Source organism: Rhinichthys klamathensis, unplaced genomic scaffold (assembly GCF_029890125.1).
Source record: "Rhinichthys klamathensis goyatoka isolate OS25496 unplaced genomic scaffold, OSU_Roscu_1.1 h1tg000395l_1, whole genome shotgun sequence".
Taxonomy (NCBI): domain Eukaryota; kingdom Metazoa; phylum Chordata; class Actinopteri; order Cypriniformes; family Leuciscidae; genus Rhinichthys; species Rhinichthys klamathensis.
This window is the reverse complement of record NW_026606897.1, coordinates 1,247,827-1,262,203: the sequence shown is the minus strand read 5'-3', so window position 1 is coordinate 1,262,203 and position 14,377 is coordinate 1,247,827. Positions and strand designations below refer to the sequence as shown.

Here is a 14,377-nt window from a genome sequence, read left to right as displayed (position 1 = left end):
CACGTACTGGACAGAGCAGTGCCAAGGCTGGGTCTGCCTCCTCCTGGGGCAGCGCTTGCAGGTTCACCACCTGGTCCCGAAAGGGAGTGGTAGGAACCTTGGGCACATATCCAAGCCGGGGTCTCAGGATCACGTGAGAGTACGCCGGCCCGAATTCCAGGCACGCTTCGTCAACGGAGAATGCGTGCAGGTCCCCTACCCTCTTAACGGAGGCCAATGCAGTCAGAAGCGCCGTCTTCATAGATAGGAAGTTTAGCTCGACTGACTGCAAAGGCTCAAAGGGAGCACTGCGCAGGGCAGTTAGGACCACTGCGAGGTCCCAAGAGGGTACGAGAGGAGGGCGAGGAGGATTCAGTCTCCTCGCTCCTCTCAGGAACCTGACGATCAGGTCATGCTTCCCCAAAGACTTACCTTCTATAAGGTCATGCTGTGCGGCAATAGCGGCAACATAGACCTTAAGGGTGGAGGGAGACAGCCTTCGCTCCAACCCTTCTTGAAGAAAGGAAAGCACAACACTGATCGAACAACTCCGGGGCTCTTCTCGGCGAGAAGAGCTCCAGCTGACGAAGAGGTTCCACTTCAACGCGTAGAGGTGTCTCGTGGACGACGCTCTGGCGGAAGTGATGGTAGCCGCCACCGCTGGTGGCAGGGTACTCAAACCTGCCTCGTCCCATCCAGGAGCCACACGTGGAGGTTCCAAAGATCGGGACGAGGGTGCCATAGGGTGCCCCGTCCCTGAGAAAGGAGGTCCTTCCTCAGAGGAATTGGCCAAGGAGGTGCTGTCGCGAGGAGTACAAGTTCGGAGAACCAGGTCCGGGTGGGCCAGTACGGCGCTACCAAGGTGACCTGCTCCTCGTCCTCCCTGACCTTGCGCAGGGTCTGCGCAAGGAGGCCCACTGGGGGAAACGCATACTTGCGGCCCCGCGGCCAGCTGTGCGCCAGTGCATCCGTGCCGAGCGTTCCCTCGGTCAGGGAATAATACAGGGCGCAATGGGTCGAGTCGTGAGAGGCAAACAGATCTATCTGTGCGTCCCCGAACTGGTCCCAAATCAGCTGAACCGACTGGGGATGGAGTCGCCAATCTCCCGGGAGGGGCTGAAACCGTGAGAGCTCGTCGGCTGCACAGTTCAGAGCTCCTGGAATATAGATGGCACGAAGCGACCTCAGATGCTTCTGACTCCAAAATAGGAGGTGGCGGGCGAGTTGCGACATACGGCGAGAGCGCAGACCACCTTGACGGTTGATGTACGCTACAGTCGCGGTATTGTCTGATCGGACTAGTACATGCTGGCCCGAGAGCACGGCTCGGAAGCGGCGCAGGGCGAGCTGTACAGCCAGCAACTCGAGGCAATTGATGTGCCATAAGCGGTGGGGTCCTATCCAGGAGCCCGCGGCAGCACGTCCATTGCACATGGCACCCCAGCCCGTGGTGGAGGCATCTGTCGTTACAACAACATGCCGAGAAGCTCGTTCCAGAGGCACTCCTGCCCGTAGAAAACTGAGGTTCCCCCACGGGGTGAAGGTCTGACGGCAGGTCGGAGTAACTGGTACTCGGAGCGTGCCGTGTTGCCATGCCCACCTCGGGACTCGGTCGCGAAGCCAAAGCTGAAGCGGTCTCATATGAAGCAATCCGAGCGGCGTTGCCGCGGCTGCAGATGCCATATGCCCCAGGAGCCTCTGAAAAAGTTTCAGTGGAACCGCACTCTTGCCCTCGAACTGTCTCAGGCAAGTCAGCAGTGACTGCGCGCGCTCGCTCGTAAGCTGCGCGGACATGGCGACCGAGTCGATCTCCATACCGAGAAAAGAGATCCTCTGCGCGGGGCAAAGTTTGCTCTTCTCCCAGTTGACCCGAAGGCCCAAACGGGCTACATGGCGGAGTACCAAGTCCCTGTGTTCGCAAAGCTGATCTCGAGAGTGAGCTAGAATCAGCCAGTCGTCGAGATAGTTCAGAATGCGAACCCCGTGTTCCCGGAGGGGAACAAGGGCTGCCTCGACGACCTTCGTAAAGACGCGAGGGGACAGGGCTAGCCCGAATGGGAGAACTGCGTACTGATATGCCTGACCCTCGAAAGCAAACCGAAGGAACGGTCTGTGTCGAGGGAGAATGGAGACATGAAAGTAGGCGTCCTTCAGGTCGATCGCTGCAAACCAATCCTGGTGCCGCACACATTCGAAAACGCGTTTGGCGGTGAGCATCTTGAACGGCAGCCTGTGAAGGGAGCGGTTCAGAACGCGCAGGTCCAGGATTGGCCGTAACCCACCGGTTTTCTTCGGGACAATGAAATACGGGCTGAGAAGCCGGTCTTCATTTCGGCTGGAGGGACAGTCTCGATCGCACCCTTCGCCAGCAGGGTAGCAACCTCCGCTCTCATGATAGGGGCATTGCCACCGACCAAAGTGGAGCGGACTCCCCTGAAGCGGGGAGGAGACCGCGCGAACTGAATCGCGTAGCCGAGCCTGATCGTTCGTGCGACCCAGCGGGACAGGTTGGGAAGCTCTAGCCAAGCTCCCAAGGACTGAACCAGCGGGGTCATGCGAACCACAGACTTCCCGTCGGTGGGGCAGCGAGGCGGTATGACTGACCCAGACGTGGACGGCATAGCGGCCCGATGTGGGGGTACAGTCATAGACCGCGTCCTGACAGAGCAGACCAGGGAAGGACGAACGTTCCACGGGGGTCTGCTCTGCCAGGGGTCTGGCGACAGAGGGGGATGAGAGCGGCACGGTCCGGGGACGGCGCGCACTGTCATCCGGCTCTGGGACAGAGGAGGACGAGGGGTGCACGGCCCGGGGGCGGCGCACCGTGTCGTCCAAGAACTCTGTGTGCTCAGGGATGAACGTGTTATTTCTTTCTTTAACCACATTAGGGTGCTGCCCACCCGTGGGTGAGCAGCGGGGAGTGGAGAACAAAAGATTCTCCCCCGGCCCTCCACCGGGGGAAGGAGTGGTCCTGCTACCACCTCCTGAGAAAAACACGTCATCCCTGAGCAGCCCGTCTCAGGAGCGCCGCTTGGCCCGGCGTTTAGCGGGGGGCGGGGCTGGAGAGGGCTGGGGCGCCTTCTTGCGACTTCCTCCGCGACCGGGCCCGGATGGAGGCTGCTGCTTGGGCCGGGCGGGAGGGGCGGGAGTCGCAGGAGGGCGCCCTCGGCGGCGAACAGACTGAGTACTCTGCCCGGTCGGCTGGGTGGAGGCAGCAGCGGGCCGTCGGGGCAGAATATGCTTAATCGCCTCAGTCTGTTTCTGCGCAGTCGAGAACTGTTGGGCGAAGTCCTCGACTGCACCGCCGAAAAGGCCATCTTGCGATATGGGGGTGTCGAGCAGCCGGGACCGCTCAGCATCCTTCATATCGGCAAGATTAAGCCAAAGATGTCTCTCCTGGACCACGGCTGTGGACATCACCAAACCCAGGGAGCGTGCGGTCACCTTCGTCGCTCGGAGAGCAAGGTCGGTGGCGGCGCGCAGCTCATTGAAGAGCCCTGGGTCCGTCCTACCCTCGTGCATGTCCCTGAGCATCTGGGCCTGGTAGACCTGCAGAATGGCCATGGCATGCAAAGAGGTGGCTGCCTGTCCCGCAGCTCTGTAGGACTTCGCCACTAATGTAGACGAGTACCTACAGGCTTTGGATGGGTGCTTTGGCTCACCACGAGACGAAGCGCTCTGCGGACACAGTTGCATCGCAACAGAGCGTTCGACCGGGGGAAGCCCAGTGTACCCACGGGCAGCGGCCTCATCGAGGGGAGGAAAGGCGGATGAGATCATCGAGCGGTCACGGGAAGACATGGGAGTCTTCCAGGACTTCGAGATCTCATCATGCACGTCCGGGAAGAAAGGTATCGGGGCCTGACGCGGACGGGGGTCCGCAGCCTGACCCAAATACCAGTCATCCAGCCGCGAGCGCTCGGGACAGGGCGGAGGGTTCCACTCTAACCCGATGCTCGCGGCGGCTCGAGACAGCATGGCCGTCATCTCTGGATCTGACTCTGGCACAACTGTAGTCACACCCGAAGGCGGCAGCTGTGATGAGTCTTCACTTCCAGAAGACTCCGCCCCACCTTGTGATGCTGCAATAGACATGGCATCTTCCTCTGGAGCGCCAAAGGAAACCCGCGGGACACCCGAAGATGATCTCGCCGGAATCCCCTGAACACTCACGGGTTGCAGCATTGGAGAGGGTGCGGCTGGGCACGGACTGATAGTCGGCGCTTGGTTCCAAACCGTCACCCTCAGATCACCCTGGCCACCAGCCGAAGCACTAGCTCTATTTCTAGAGTCAGTAGATCGGGGTGTGGATGAGGGGACCCTCACTCTTGCGAGATCACCGAGTCTTGACCGTAATGCTGCGATGGTCATGTTCCCACAGAGAGAACATGAATCATCCACGAGTGCTGCTCTAGCGTGATCAATGCCCAAACACACTATGCACCACTCGTGCCCATCAGAGTCGTCAACCAGCCTACCGCAACCAGAAGTGCACGGGCGAGGCATCTTTAAAAAGACGTGCCACGTACAAGCTCTTTTGTGAGATTAGAAACCTGATTGTGTTGAAGCGCTCGGGGAGAAACACACTCGCTGTCGAACCACAGACAGATACGCAGGAAGTGCGCGCTCGCCGAAGATCGCCGTCACACCAACACCAGAGAATCTTGCTCGTTTGAAGAACTGACAAATTTCAGGAATGGCTTGTGGAACGAAGGATCACCTTGGCTCCGAAGCGAAAACATGCCTATTTGCTGCCAGCGTTCTCCTTAAATACCCACGAGGTGAGGCGGAGTTACGCTATGCAAATTCCGCAGACCCATGGCATTTCTTTGCCATTGGCTCGTTTTGAAGTACTCGAAGTCGATTGGCTTTCTAAGCGAAACCCCATTCGTCGTCATCCGACGGAACTCGGAGTGACAACGAAAGGGAAAGTTGGTTAGGTTTCAAAATATGAAACAATGTCAAAATAAAGACAAAAAGTCTCAGACACTTTTTAATTTTCACACTTTATAGAATATGTTTATTGTTAATATTACACCAGTGGTTATTCTGCTAGGACACCTAAGAAAACTTGGGGTGAAATTACATGCACGAAAAATCACCTTGATAGCAGTTGTTTAAATTTGCTTTTGGTTGATAAAAAAGCAGTTGCTTTCATATTTTTTATGAAATGCAATGAAATTCAAACATTGTAAAGTGAGACTTAAGTGTCCAATACTTTGTGGGGTAACTGCATTGGAAATGCGTGACTGGCTACATTTCTGCAAAACCTGAAATGTGTTGCTCCTGGAACATTTTGCTGCACTTTTCATGTGTCACACTCACAATAGTCGCGCTGTAAGCAATAAAATGTAAGGTACATTTTTGTACGATCATATTGCATTGCTTGTAGCACATTTCACAGCAGTTTCAATGTTACATGTCCAATGACTAGCGCTAAAAAGTCTGTTCAATTTTCTCAGAAACAGTTAAATGCAACTGTCTACATTTTATTATCTGGTCAATGCACCTATATTGGCAGTTTAAAAATGAAATGTCCATTGTGTGGAGCAAAAAATGTTAGTGCTCTATCGTGTTTGAAATTAACGTACCACCTACAGTGTGAATACAGTGGTCTTACACTATGCCCAAATATGTACTCGTGTTTCACGGGACTCATACCCAAGTGCTCCACATCATAACTGCAAGGCTGTACCAGGTGGGCTACCAAGCATGTTTACTACAAAGCAATAAGCCTATAAACGTCAGAACACATTGCTTTACAAATCATGCACTATGGTAAGTATAGCTATCTATTATGCAAGGAACCGCTAAAAAATGTATCTTTATTACTAATAATTTGCCCCTGTAATCATAATTGGTGTGAAAAGGAGCAATAGTTGTTGGTGTTTTACTGGCTCTAGTGTTCATTTCAGCTGGAAACTGCAGTGAAATGTGTGTAGGTATGTTTTTTTGCAGTTTTGCAGAAATGTTAGAGTTACTTATTTCCTATTAGCTTGGATTGACAGAAAGCCTGTTTGAGACACTGATGAAAGAATACAATGTTTTAATAAATAAAGTAAACCAAATCCTATATTTTAATGCTCACTAGGAGAACAGCATCTCTCGTGCCACCGACTACCTCCTTAAACGGGTTGATGATCTTAAAAGACCTTATGCGCTATCCATTACAGCGTATTGTTTGTCTACCTGCCTAGCTGACCGAACTCAAGCAATTTCAGCATGGAGCAAACTCAGAAGTCTTGCAAAACCAGGTATCATACCAAGTGTTGACTTCTTTATGAAAGTGATCATGACTTTAATCATTCATTTTAGTCATCCATGTATTTCTGCAAATTCTTTTTTCTCACATGTTCAACTGAACCGGCAAGTGGGAGAGTGTCTTGTGTGGCAAGATTATGACAATATGCGACTGGTAAATGAGGCTAAAAGTTACCGTGTGCCCCCTGGAATGGCGTTAACAGTAGAGACCACCGCATACGCTCTCATGACTGCACTAAAACAGAATGACTTAATAACAGCACATGCTGCTGCATGCTACTTGTCTTCACAAGAGAACTATGAAGGAGGTTTCAAATCAACACAGGTGAGCCTAATGATACTGGATGAAACTGTATGTATGTTACTCTAATTCCAAGATTTTCGAAAAAGGAATTATAAAATGAGAACTCTATTTTATACCATTCAAATACACTTTAGGATACTATCATGGCTTTGGAAGCCCTCTCAGAGTATGCACTGAATATACCTGAAACCCCAATCACTACAGTCAATGCACAGTTCACCATTCCAGGAAGGTCTGAGATGGAGAAGCTGCTTTTGGAGAAAAATGAAAATAAAGTGGAAACAGAATTAAAGGTAAACAGTCTGAACCTGTAGCTGACTAATATAGAAAGATCAGCTGTTGCTGCTTAAAAGTTTATGAATCCCATTGGGACAGCTATAAATTATTGTACAATCTTTCATATAAAAGCCCCCATTTCATAATAATATAGACATTTCAAATTGAATGAATGTCAGAATTGTGCACAATGTGGCAAGTTTAAAACATAAATACATTTATTATTTATTATATATATTAGATATGACAGGTGTTACATGTGTGTCCTGAGTTTCCCCCCCGTTCATTGTGTATTTGGTTTAGTCCTGTGTTCGTTTTCCCGCTCCTCGTTTGTGTTCAGTTCCTTCACCTGTGTCTGGTTAATTTGCCCCAGCTGTGCCTTGTTTCCCCTATCTGTTCTCTGTGTATGTAACCCTGTGTTCTCCTTCACTCCTTGTCGGTTCTCGTTTGTGTATGGTGTGTTACTGTCCCCCGTGATCCTTGTTTTGTTATTGAGTAAAGTATATTTGAATTGGACCTGTTGACTGCTGCTTCTCCTTCAACCTGCACCACACCCGTAACAACAGGTTCACTTTATGGGGAATCGTGTGAAATAGTAATATAAGTAATAAGTAATTATTATTATTCTTAATGAAAACTAATAAATGTTGGTTCAATATTGTGGGTAACAGTGTAACAGGGACCCAAAACACTGACATAAATCTAACAAAATGGCTAAGGAGAATGAAAGAATGAATTCAAAGTTCTGTCCTAAATCCAAAATACTGTGGCATGACACACATCTACCTTCAAGAATGGAGGTGTGAATTCAAAAGAGGATATTGAGGAGATAATTTGGCCTGTTGTACTCCAGGTGTCACATTAAGTTCACATGTTCTTATTAACATAGTTTCACTATGACTTACAGTTATCTTAGTTTTCTGTTATTTTTTTCATTCTGATCTGTTAATCATTGTATATTTTTTGTCTTTGCAGAGACTAGTAGGAAGAGGAATAGATGTAAGCCTTTCAGGAGAAGGAAAGGTTAAAGTGAAAGTAAGCAGTTTAAAAAATATCCCCATAGTGTGTATATACTGTATATTTCCCTTTTGAATGGAAATCAATACTGCATCATGGCTTTGATGCTATGGAAATGAATCTCCATGACCGGTGTCTTCAGGAAGTCACTTGTCTGTTTGCATTTGTGTGATATTGTTCATCATATTGTTTGTCTCACTCTGTTTTAGACAGTATAGCCAGCAGAAATGATAAGATTAGAAGCTGAGCATTGCCGTGCTCCCACTTTAGTATGGGGGATGACATGCATGATTTGTCTAATGTGTTTGGGAGCGGAGCACGCTCAGTCAGCCCTCGAAAAGGCTGACTGTCCTCTTTGTGAGTGTTTCAAGATAGAAGAAGCTCCTACGTTTGCATCCATCTTCAGTCACAAGTGAATACTCCATTTGGTTAGTTTGGGCGGTCCCTGCCAGTTTGCAGCTTTAGGGCATCGAAGATGTTTGCGCAAGGGCAAGATGTTTGTGTTGCAGAAGGCTGGTCTAGAGTTCTCAACGGGCCTGAAAATTACAACCCGACCCGACCCGGCCCGTGGCTTTTAAAGCCCGGACCCGATGTAACCCGACACATCAACATGAATTATCTGCCCGAACCCGACCCGCGGCCCGACGCCACCCTTTTGATCGGTGAGTGATGTATGTAGAATGACTGCTGCGCTTGACGCAGAGAGAGAGAGCGAGAGCCCCGGCCGCGCGCGCGCACTCTCACGTCTCACACATTCCGCCCATCCAGCTGACATAAACCACATTTCAATAAACGAAAAAAACTATCCAGTGATTAAATGTTTTCTGTATTGACGCAAATCTTGTGCGATGTCCTAAACTGCCGAAATAATCACACAACGTGTCGCGCCGCCCCTGAGCAACGGTGATTTCACCTGCAGCAAGTTTACTTTTCACCAACTCCATCTTCTTCTCCGGGCTAAAGGCGTGCACGCAGCGGCGTCAGGTCTGCCCTCGCGTCGCGATGCACGTTGCACGCAGCAGCCAGACTTTCTTTACAGTGAACAGCAGCGATGAATAATAAATGTTTTTTTTTTTCTTTCACTGTACAATTCAAAAGATTAAGCCCGAGGTCCGACCCGACCCGAGTCATTTGCAAATATTTTCGACCCGAACCCGGCCCGAACCCGCGGGTCCCGTCGGGTTTGTCGGGCCGACCCGACCCGTTGAGAACTCTAGGCTGGTCCTCTCCGCACACATTCATAAAATTTTAAAGTCTGGACAAGGATTTAACCATGGGATCACAGATCCTTCTGGGTTGATCCAGTAATTCTGTTTCACAGCCTTGATGGGCAGGCATCTTCCCTCAGTGTGGCAGCATTGCTATTGATGTTACCATAGCACCACAATGCAGCGTCTCGTGTATGTGTGTGTGTGTGTGTGTGTGTATATATATATATATATATATATATATATATATGTTTATTATTACTACAGGTCCTTCTCAAAAAATTAGCATATTGTGATAAAGTTCATTATTTTCCATAATGTAATGATAAAAATTTAACTTTCATATATTTTAGATTCATTGCACACCAACTGAAATAGTTCAGGTCTTTTATTGTTTTAATACTGATGATTTTGGCATACAGCTCATGAAAACCCAAAATTCCTGTCTCAAAAAATTAGCATATCCTGAAAAGGGTCTCTAAACGAGCTATTAACCTAATCATCTGAATCAACTAATTAACTCTAAACACCTGCAAAAGATTCCTGAGGCTTTTAAAAACTCCCAGCCTGTTTCATTACTCAAAACCGCAATCATGGGTAAGACTGCCAAACTGACTGCTGTCCAGAAGGCCATCATTGACACCCTCAAGCAAGAGGGTAAGAAAGAAAGACATTTCTGAACAAATAGGCTGTTCCCAGAGTGCTGTATCAAGGCACCTCAGTGGGAAGTCTGTGGGAAGAAAAAAGTGTGGCAAAAAACGCTGCACAACGAGAAGAGGTGACCGGACTCTGAGGAAGATTGTGGAGAAGGACCGATTCCAGACCTTGGGGGACCTGCGGAAGCAGTGGACTGAGTCTGGAGTAGAAACATCCAGAGCCACCATGCACAGGCGTGTGCAAGAAATGGGCTACAGGTGCCGCATTCCCCAGGTCAAGCCACGTTTGAACCAGAAACAGCGGCAGAAGCGCCTGACCTGGGCTACAGAGAAGCAGCACTGGACTGTTGCTCAGTTTTGCATGTCATTCGGAAATCAAGGTGCCAGAGTCTGGAGGAAGACTGGGGAGAAGGAAATGCCAAAATGCCTGAAGTCCAGTGTCAAGTACCCACAGTCAGTGATGGTCTGGGGTGCCATGTCAGCTGCTGGTGTTGGTGCACTGTGTTTTATCAAGGGCAGGGTCAATGCAGCTAGCTATCAGGAGATTTTGGAGCACTTCATGCTTCCATCTGCTGAAAAGCTTTAAGGAGATGAAGATTTCATTTTTCAGCACAACCTGGCACCTGCTCACAGTGCCAAAACCACTGGTAAATGGTTTACTGACCATGGTATTACTGTGCTCAATTGGCCTGCCAGCTCTCCTGACCTGAACCCCATAGAGAATCTGTGGGATATTGTGAAGAGAAAGTTGAGAGACGCAAGACCCAACACTCTGGATGAGCTTAAGGCCGCTATCGAAGCATCCTGGGCCTCCATAACACCTCAGCAGTGCCACAGGCTGATTGCCTCCATGCCACGCCGCATTGAAGCAGTCATTTCTGCAAAAGGATTCCCCACCAAGTATTGACTATTGAGTGCATAACTGAACATAATTATTTGAAGGTTGACTTTTTTTTTTTGTATTAAAAACACTTCTTTTATTGGTCGGATGAAATATGCTAATGTTTTGAGACAGGAATTTTGGGTTTTCATGAGCTGTATGCCAAAATCATCAGTATTAAAACAATAAAAGACCTGAAATATTTCAGTTGGTGTGCAATGAATCTAAAATATATGAAAGTTTAATTTTTATCATTACATTATGCTAAATAATGAACTTTATCACAATATGCAAATTTTTTGAGAAGGACCTGTATACTGTATATGTAATATTTGTAATATTATTTCAAATATTGCTGTAACTTAATAAATGCTGACCCCAAACTTTGAACGGTAGTATATATGTATTGAGGTGTGTGTGGCGAGCAGGAAGAGGTCGAGGGACGTGAGGGAACGACGCAAGGCCAGTGGCGTGATTGATAATAAGTGACACCTGCACGACACACCGGTCTCGTATCTCTCACGGAGGAGCGGAAGCATAAAGGAGAAGCGACGACAGTGAAGTTCGATCAATCACGCCACCGGCCTCGCGTCGTTCTCTCATGTCCCTTGACCTCGTCCTGTTTGCCACATGAGGTAATGAATATATATATTTTGTTTTGCTACTGTAGGTGGTAAAGGCTTATTATGCTCTTAAGGAAGAATCCAACTGCGCTGATTTGTCAATAAATGTGACTGTAGAGGGAAAAGTGGAATACACAAGTGAGTTATGAAATATCCATGGCAAAATTCAGCCCTAATTTAACTATACATAACGTTATTGATATATTAATATATAATTTATGAAGAATATTTGGTATAATATACACATTATCTCACTGTCTAATTATTCTTACAATTGTTTGTATTTGTTTTCAGCTGAAGTACAACAAACTTTCAATTACTATGAGGACTATGAACAGGGAGAAGAGAGGAAGGAGGAGGAAGATCTCCCCCATTCTGGCATTGAGTGGTTTGATGCTCGCAGCAGACAAAGAAGAGACACCACTCAAAGCACGCAAAATGATGTGGTCTATACAGTGTGTGTCAGGTGAGAAAAAAGTATTCTGACAAACATCAATCGTAGCAATCATAATCTGCTGTTTTGAAGGATATTATCATAATCTTGTTATAATCATAAACTAGTATATCATCACCTGTCTTCTCTCACAGGCACACACAGGGGAGGAACCTCTCTGGAATGGCCATTGCTGACATTACTCTACTTAGTGGCTTTGATGCAATCAATACAGATCTGGAAAAGGTCATCTTATCTAATGTCTTATCTAATGACTTTTGAATTTGTCGCATTTTGAAATTATTTTGTTACATTTTTAATTGATTGATTTAATCTATTTTCATGTTTTTTTCCTTTAAAATATTTTATTTCCTTTTTAAATTGTACACTGTTATATTTTAAAATATATATTTAAAAAAATTGTTTATATAGAATTGTATACACTGATGAGCCAAACTATGACCAGTCACAGGTGAAGTGAATTTTGTTGATAATCTAAGAAGACCACATATAGTATTAAGGTCTGGGTAGATTATATGGTAAGCAAACAATCAATTTTCAGGAGCAGGAATAAAGATCTGAGCAACTTTGACTAGGGCCAAATTGTTGTGGCAAGGTGACTGGGTAGAGTATCTGAAGCACAACGAAGCAACGATGAAGGGCACATGAGCGTCAAAACTGAACCTTGGAGCAGTGGAAAAAGGTTGTTTGGTCTGATGATGTTACGTTGGAATAAACAGAGGATTCAGTTGCAAGTGAAACACACATTTATTGACAAGCAATAATGGAAAGTAGTGAAACAGGGTCAGATGTGGATCTGGTGTCAGGAACCATAGGAGCCTTGGCAGCGCAGGGACTGAATGGGCAACCCAGAAGATCCATGCAGGTGAGTGGAGTGAAGGGGAATCCAATCCGCCACAGAACCAGGAAGAAATGACGTTGTGCAATCCTCGGAGAAGACAGGCAGAGCGATCGCAAAACTAAACAACAAATCTTCAGGAGACAGAAGAACCGGCCAGGAGATACCAAACACTCACAGGAACAAACCCAACGACCTGACAAACACAAGACGAATGACAATGAGTATAAATAGACACAGATGATAATCAGCTGAGTGGTAATCAGCAGCCACACCCCCCACACACACACACACACACACAGAGCGAGCCAGTGAATTCATGAACCGTGACAGATGAGTCCCGTTTTATTCTACATCATGTGGACGGCTGTGTACGTGAGCGCCGTTTACATGGGAAAGTGTTGACACCAGGATGCACTGTGTGACGACAACAAGCCGGTGGAGGTATAGTGATGCCCTGGGCAAAGGGTTGCCCAGGGTTTTTATAGTGAAAACCCTGGGTCCGGCCATTCATGTGGACTTAAAATTGATATGTGCCACCTACCTAAATATTGTTGCAGAACTGGTACACCCCTTCATGAAAATGTTGGAAGTGGCCTCTTTCAGCAGGATAATGAACCATGCCACACTGCACACATTGTTCAGGAATGGTTTGAGGAACATGATGAAGAGTTAAAGGTGTTGCCCTGGCCTCCAAAGTCCTAAGATCTCAACCCAGTTGAGCATCTGTGAGATATGCTGGACCAACAAGTTTGATCCACACCGGCTCCACCTCACAACCTACACTACTTGAAGGATCTGGTGCTAATGTCTTGGTGCCAGATACCACAGGACACCTTCAGTGGTCTTGTAGAGTCCATGTGTCAGGAACTCAAAAAATAGGAGGACTCAAATGCTGTGATGAACCTGAGAAAAGTTTATTAGAAAACTTTGAGAATAAAAAAAAATCATATCAATTTTAAAACAAAAACTCTGTGACACAGTGCTCTCCGTAGATTCTCCATAGGGTGGTTCCCATGCGCACTGCCCACACTCAATGGACATGAAGGTAGAGGAGACCACCAACAGGCAGAGAACAACAGGGCGATCCACTAAATGACGAATCCCAGGTCCAGCCAGGGAGATGGCCTTGCTTACAAACCCCTCGTCTTAGGTTCCTGAACACAAACGCCAGCAAGTAAGCAACAGAAGAACATGGGACATGCAAGCGACAAAGCATATGATCAACTGACAACAAGGGGGAGACACAGCTGGGAATATAAAGGGTAAGGGAAACGAGCGACAGATGTAGGGGATCAGCTCATGATTGTGCTCACAGCACTATGAGGCAGCACTGATTGCTCAGACCATGAGCTGCAGAAAATGACAGGACCAAAACAAACAACAGAAAAGAACCAGTGACACCCTGAACCGTGACACCATGCCTCGGCGGGTCAGCACCGTTTTGCCAGCACGCGGAGGACCAACAGCATTTAGGCAGGTGGTCATAATGTATTTGCTCATCAGTGTATGCATATATCTATGAAATTCTATGGCCACATACACACTGCAACAAAATTTGATTGTCAATTCACCTTTTAGTGCTTAATCTTGTTCTGTACACACGCAGTTCAGTAATTTACAACAGTAACAACCACATTCTACAACCGAATTAACTCCCGAAAAACCCAGGTACCGACAACCGCATGTACAAAAATTCTACGCAGTGTGTACAGAACCGAACTGAACAACTAAGTTGTTAATGGTACGGTGGCCGAGACAGCTCAAAGCGCTGCAACTGAAGCAAACACATGCAAATAGAAAAAAACGCGTGCAAATAGAAAAAAACACATGCAAATAGAAAAAAACACATGCAAATAGAAAAAAACGTGTGCAAATAGA

General features: G+C 47.4%; 1 protein-coding gene across 1 annotated transcript in view; it reads left to right on the top strand.

Moving 5' to 3' along the window:
* The window catches only part of c4b (complement 4B (Chido blood group)), a 73,232-nt gene that overhangs the window by 18,821 nt on the left and 40,034 nt on the right, over positions 1 to 14,377 (top strand). The window contains exons 28-34 of the mRNA XM_056234472.1: positions 6,071 to 6,233; positions 6,351 to 6,565; positions 6,679 to 6,837; positions 7,796 to 7,855; positions 11,252 to 11,342; positions 11,499 to 11,670; positions 11,793 to 11,883. Coding sequence (XP_056090447.1) covers positions 6,071 to 6,233; positions 6,351 to 6,565; positions 6,679 to 6,837; positions 7,796 to 7,855; positions 11,252 to 11,342; positions 11,499 to 11,670; positions 11,793 to 11,883 — 951 coding nt within the window. The remainder of the gene's footprint in view (positions 1 to 6,070; positions 6,234 to 6,350; positions 6,566 to 6,678; positions 6,838 to 7,795; positions 7,856 to 11,251; positions 11,343 to 11,498; positions 11,671 to 11,792; positions 11,884 to 14,377) is intronic.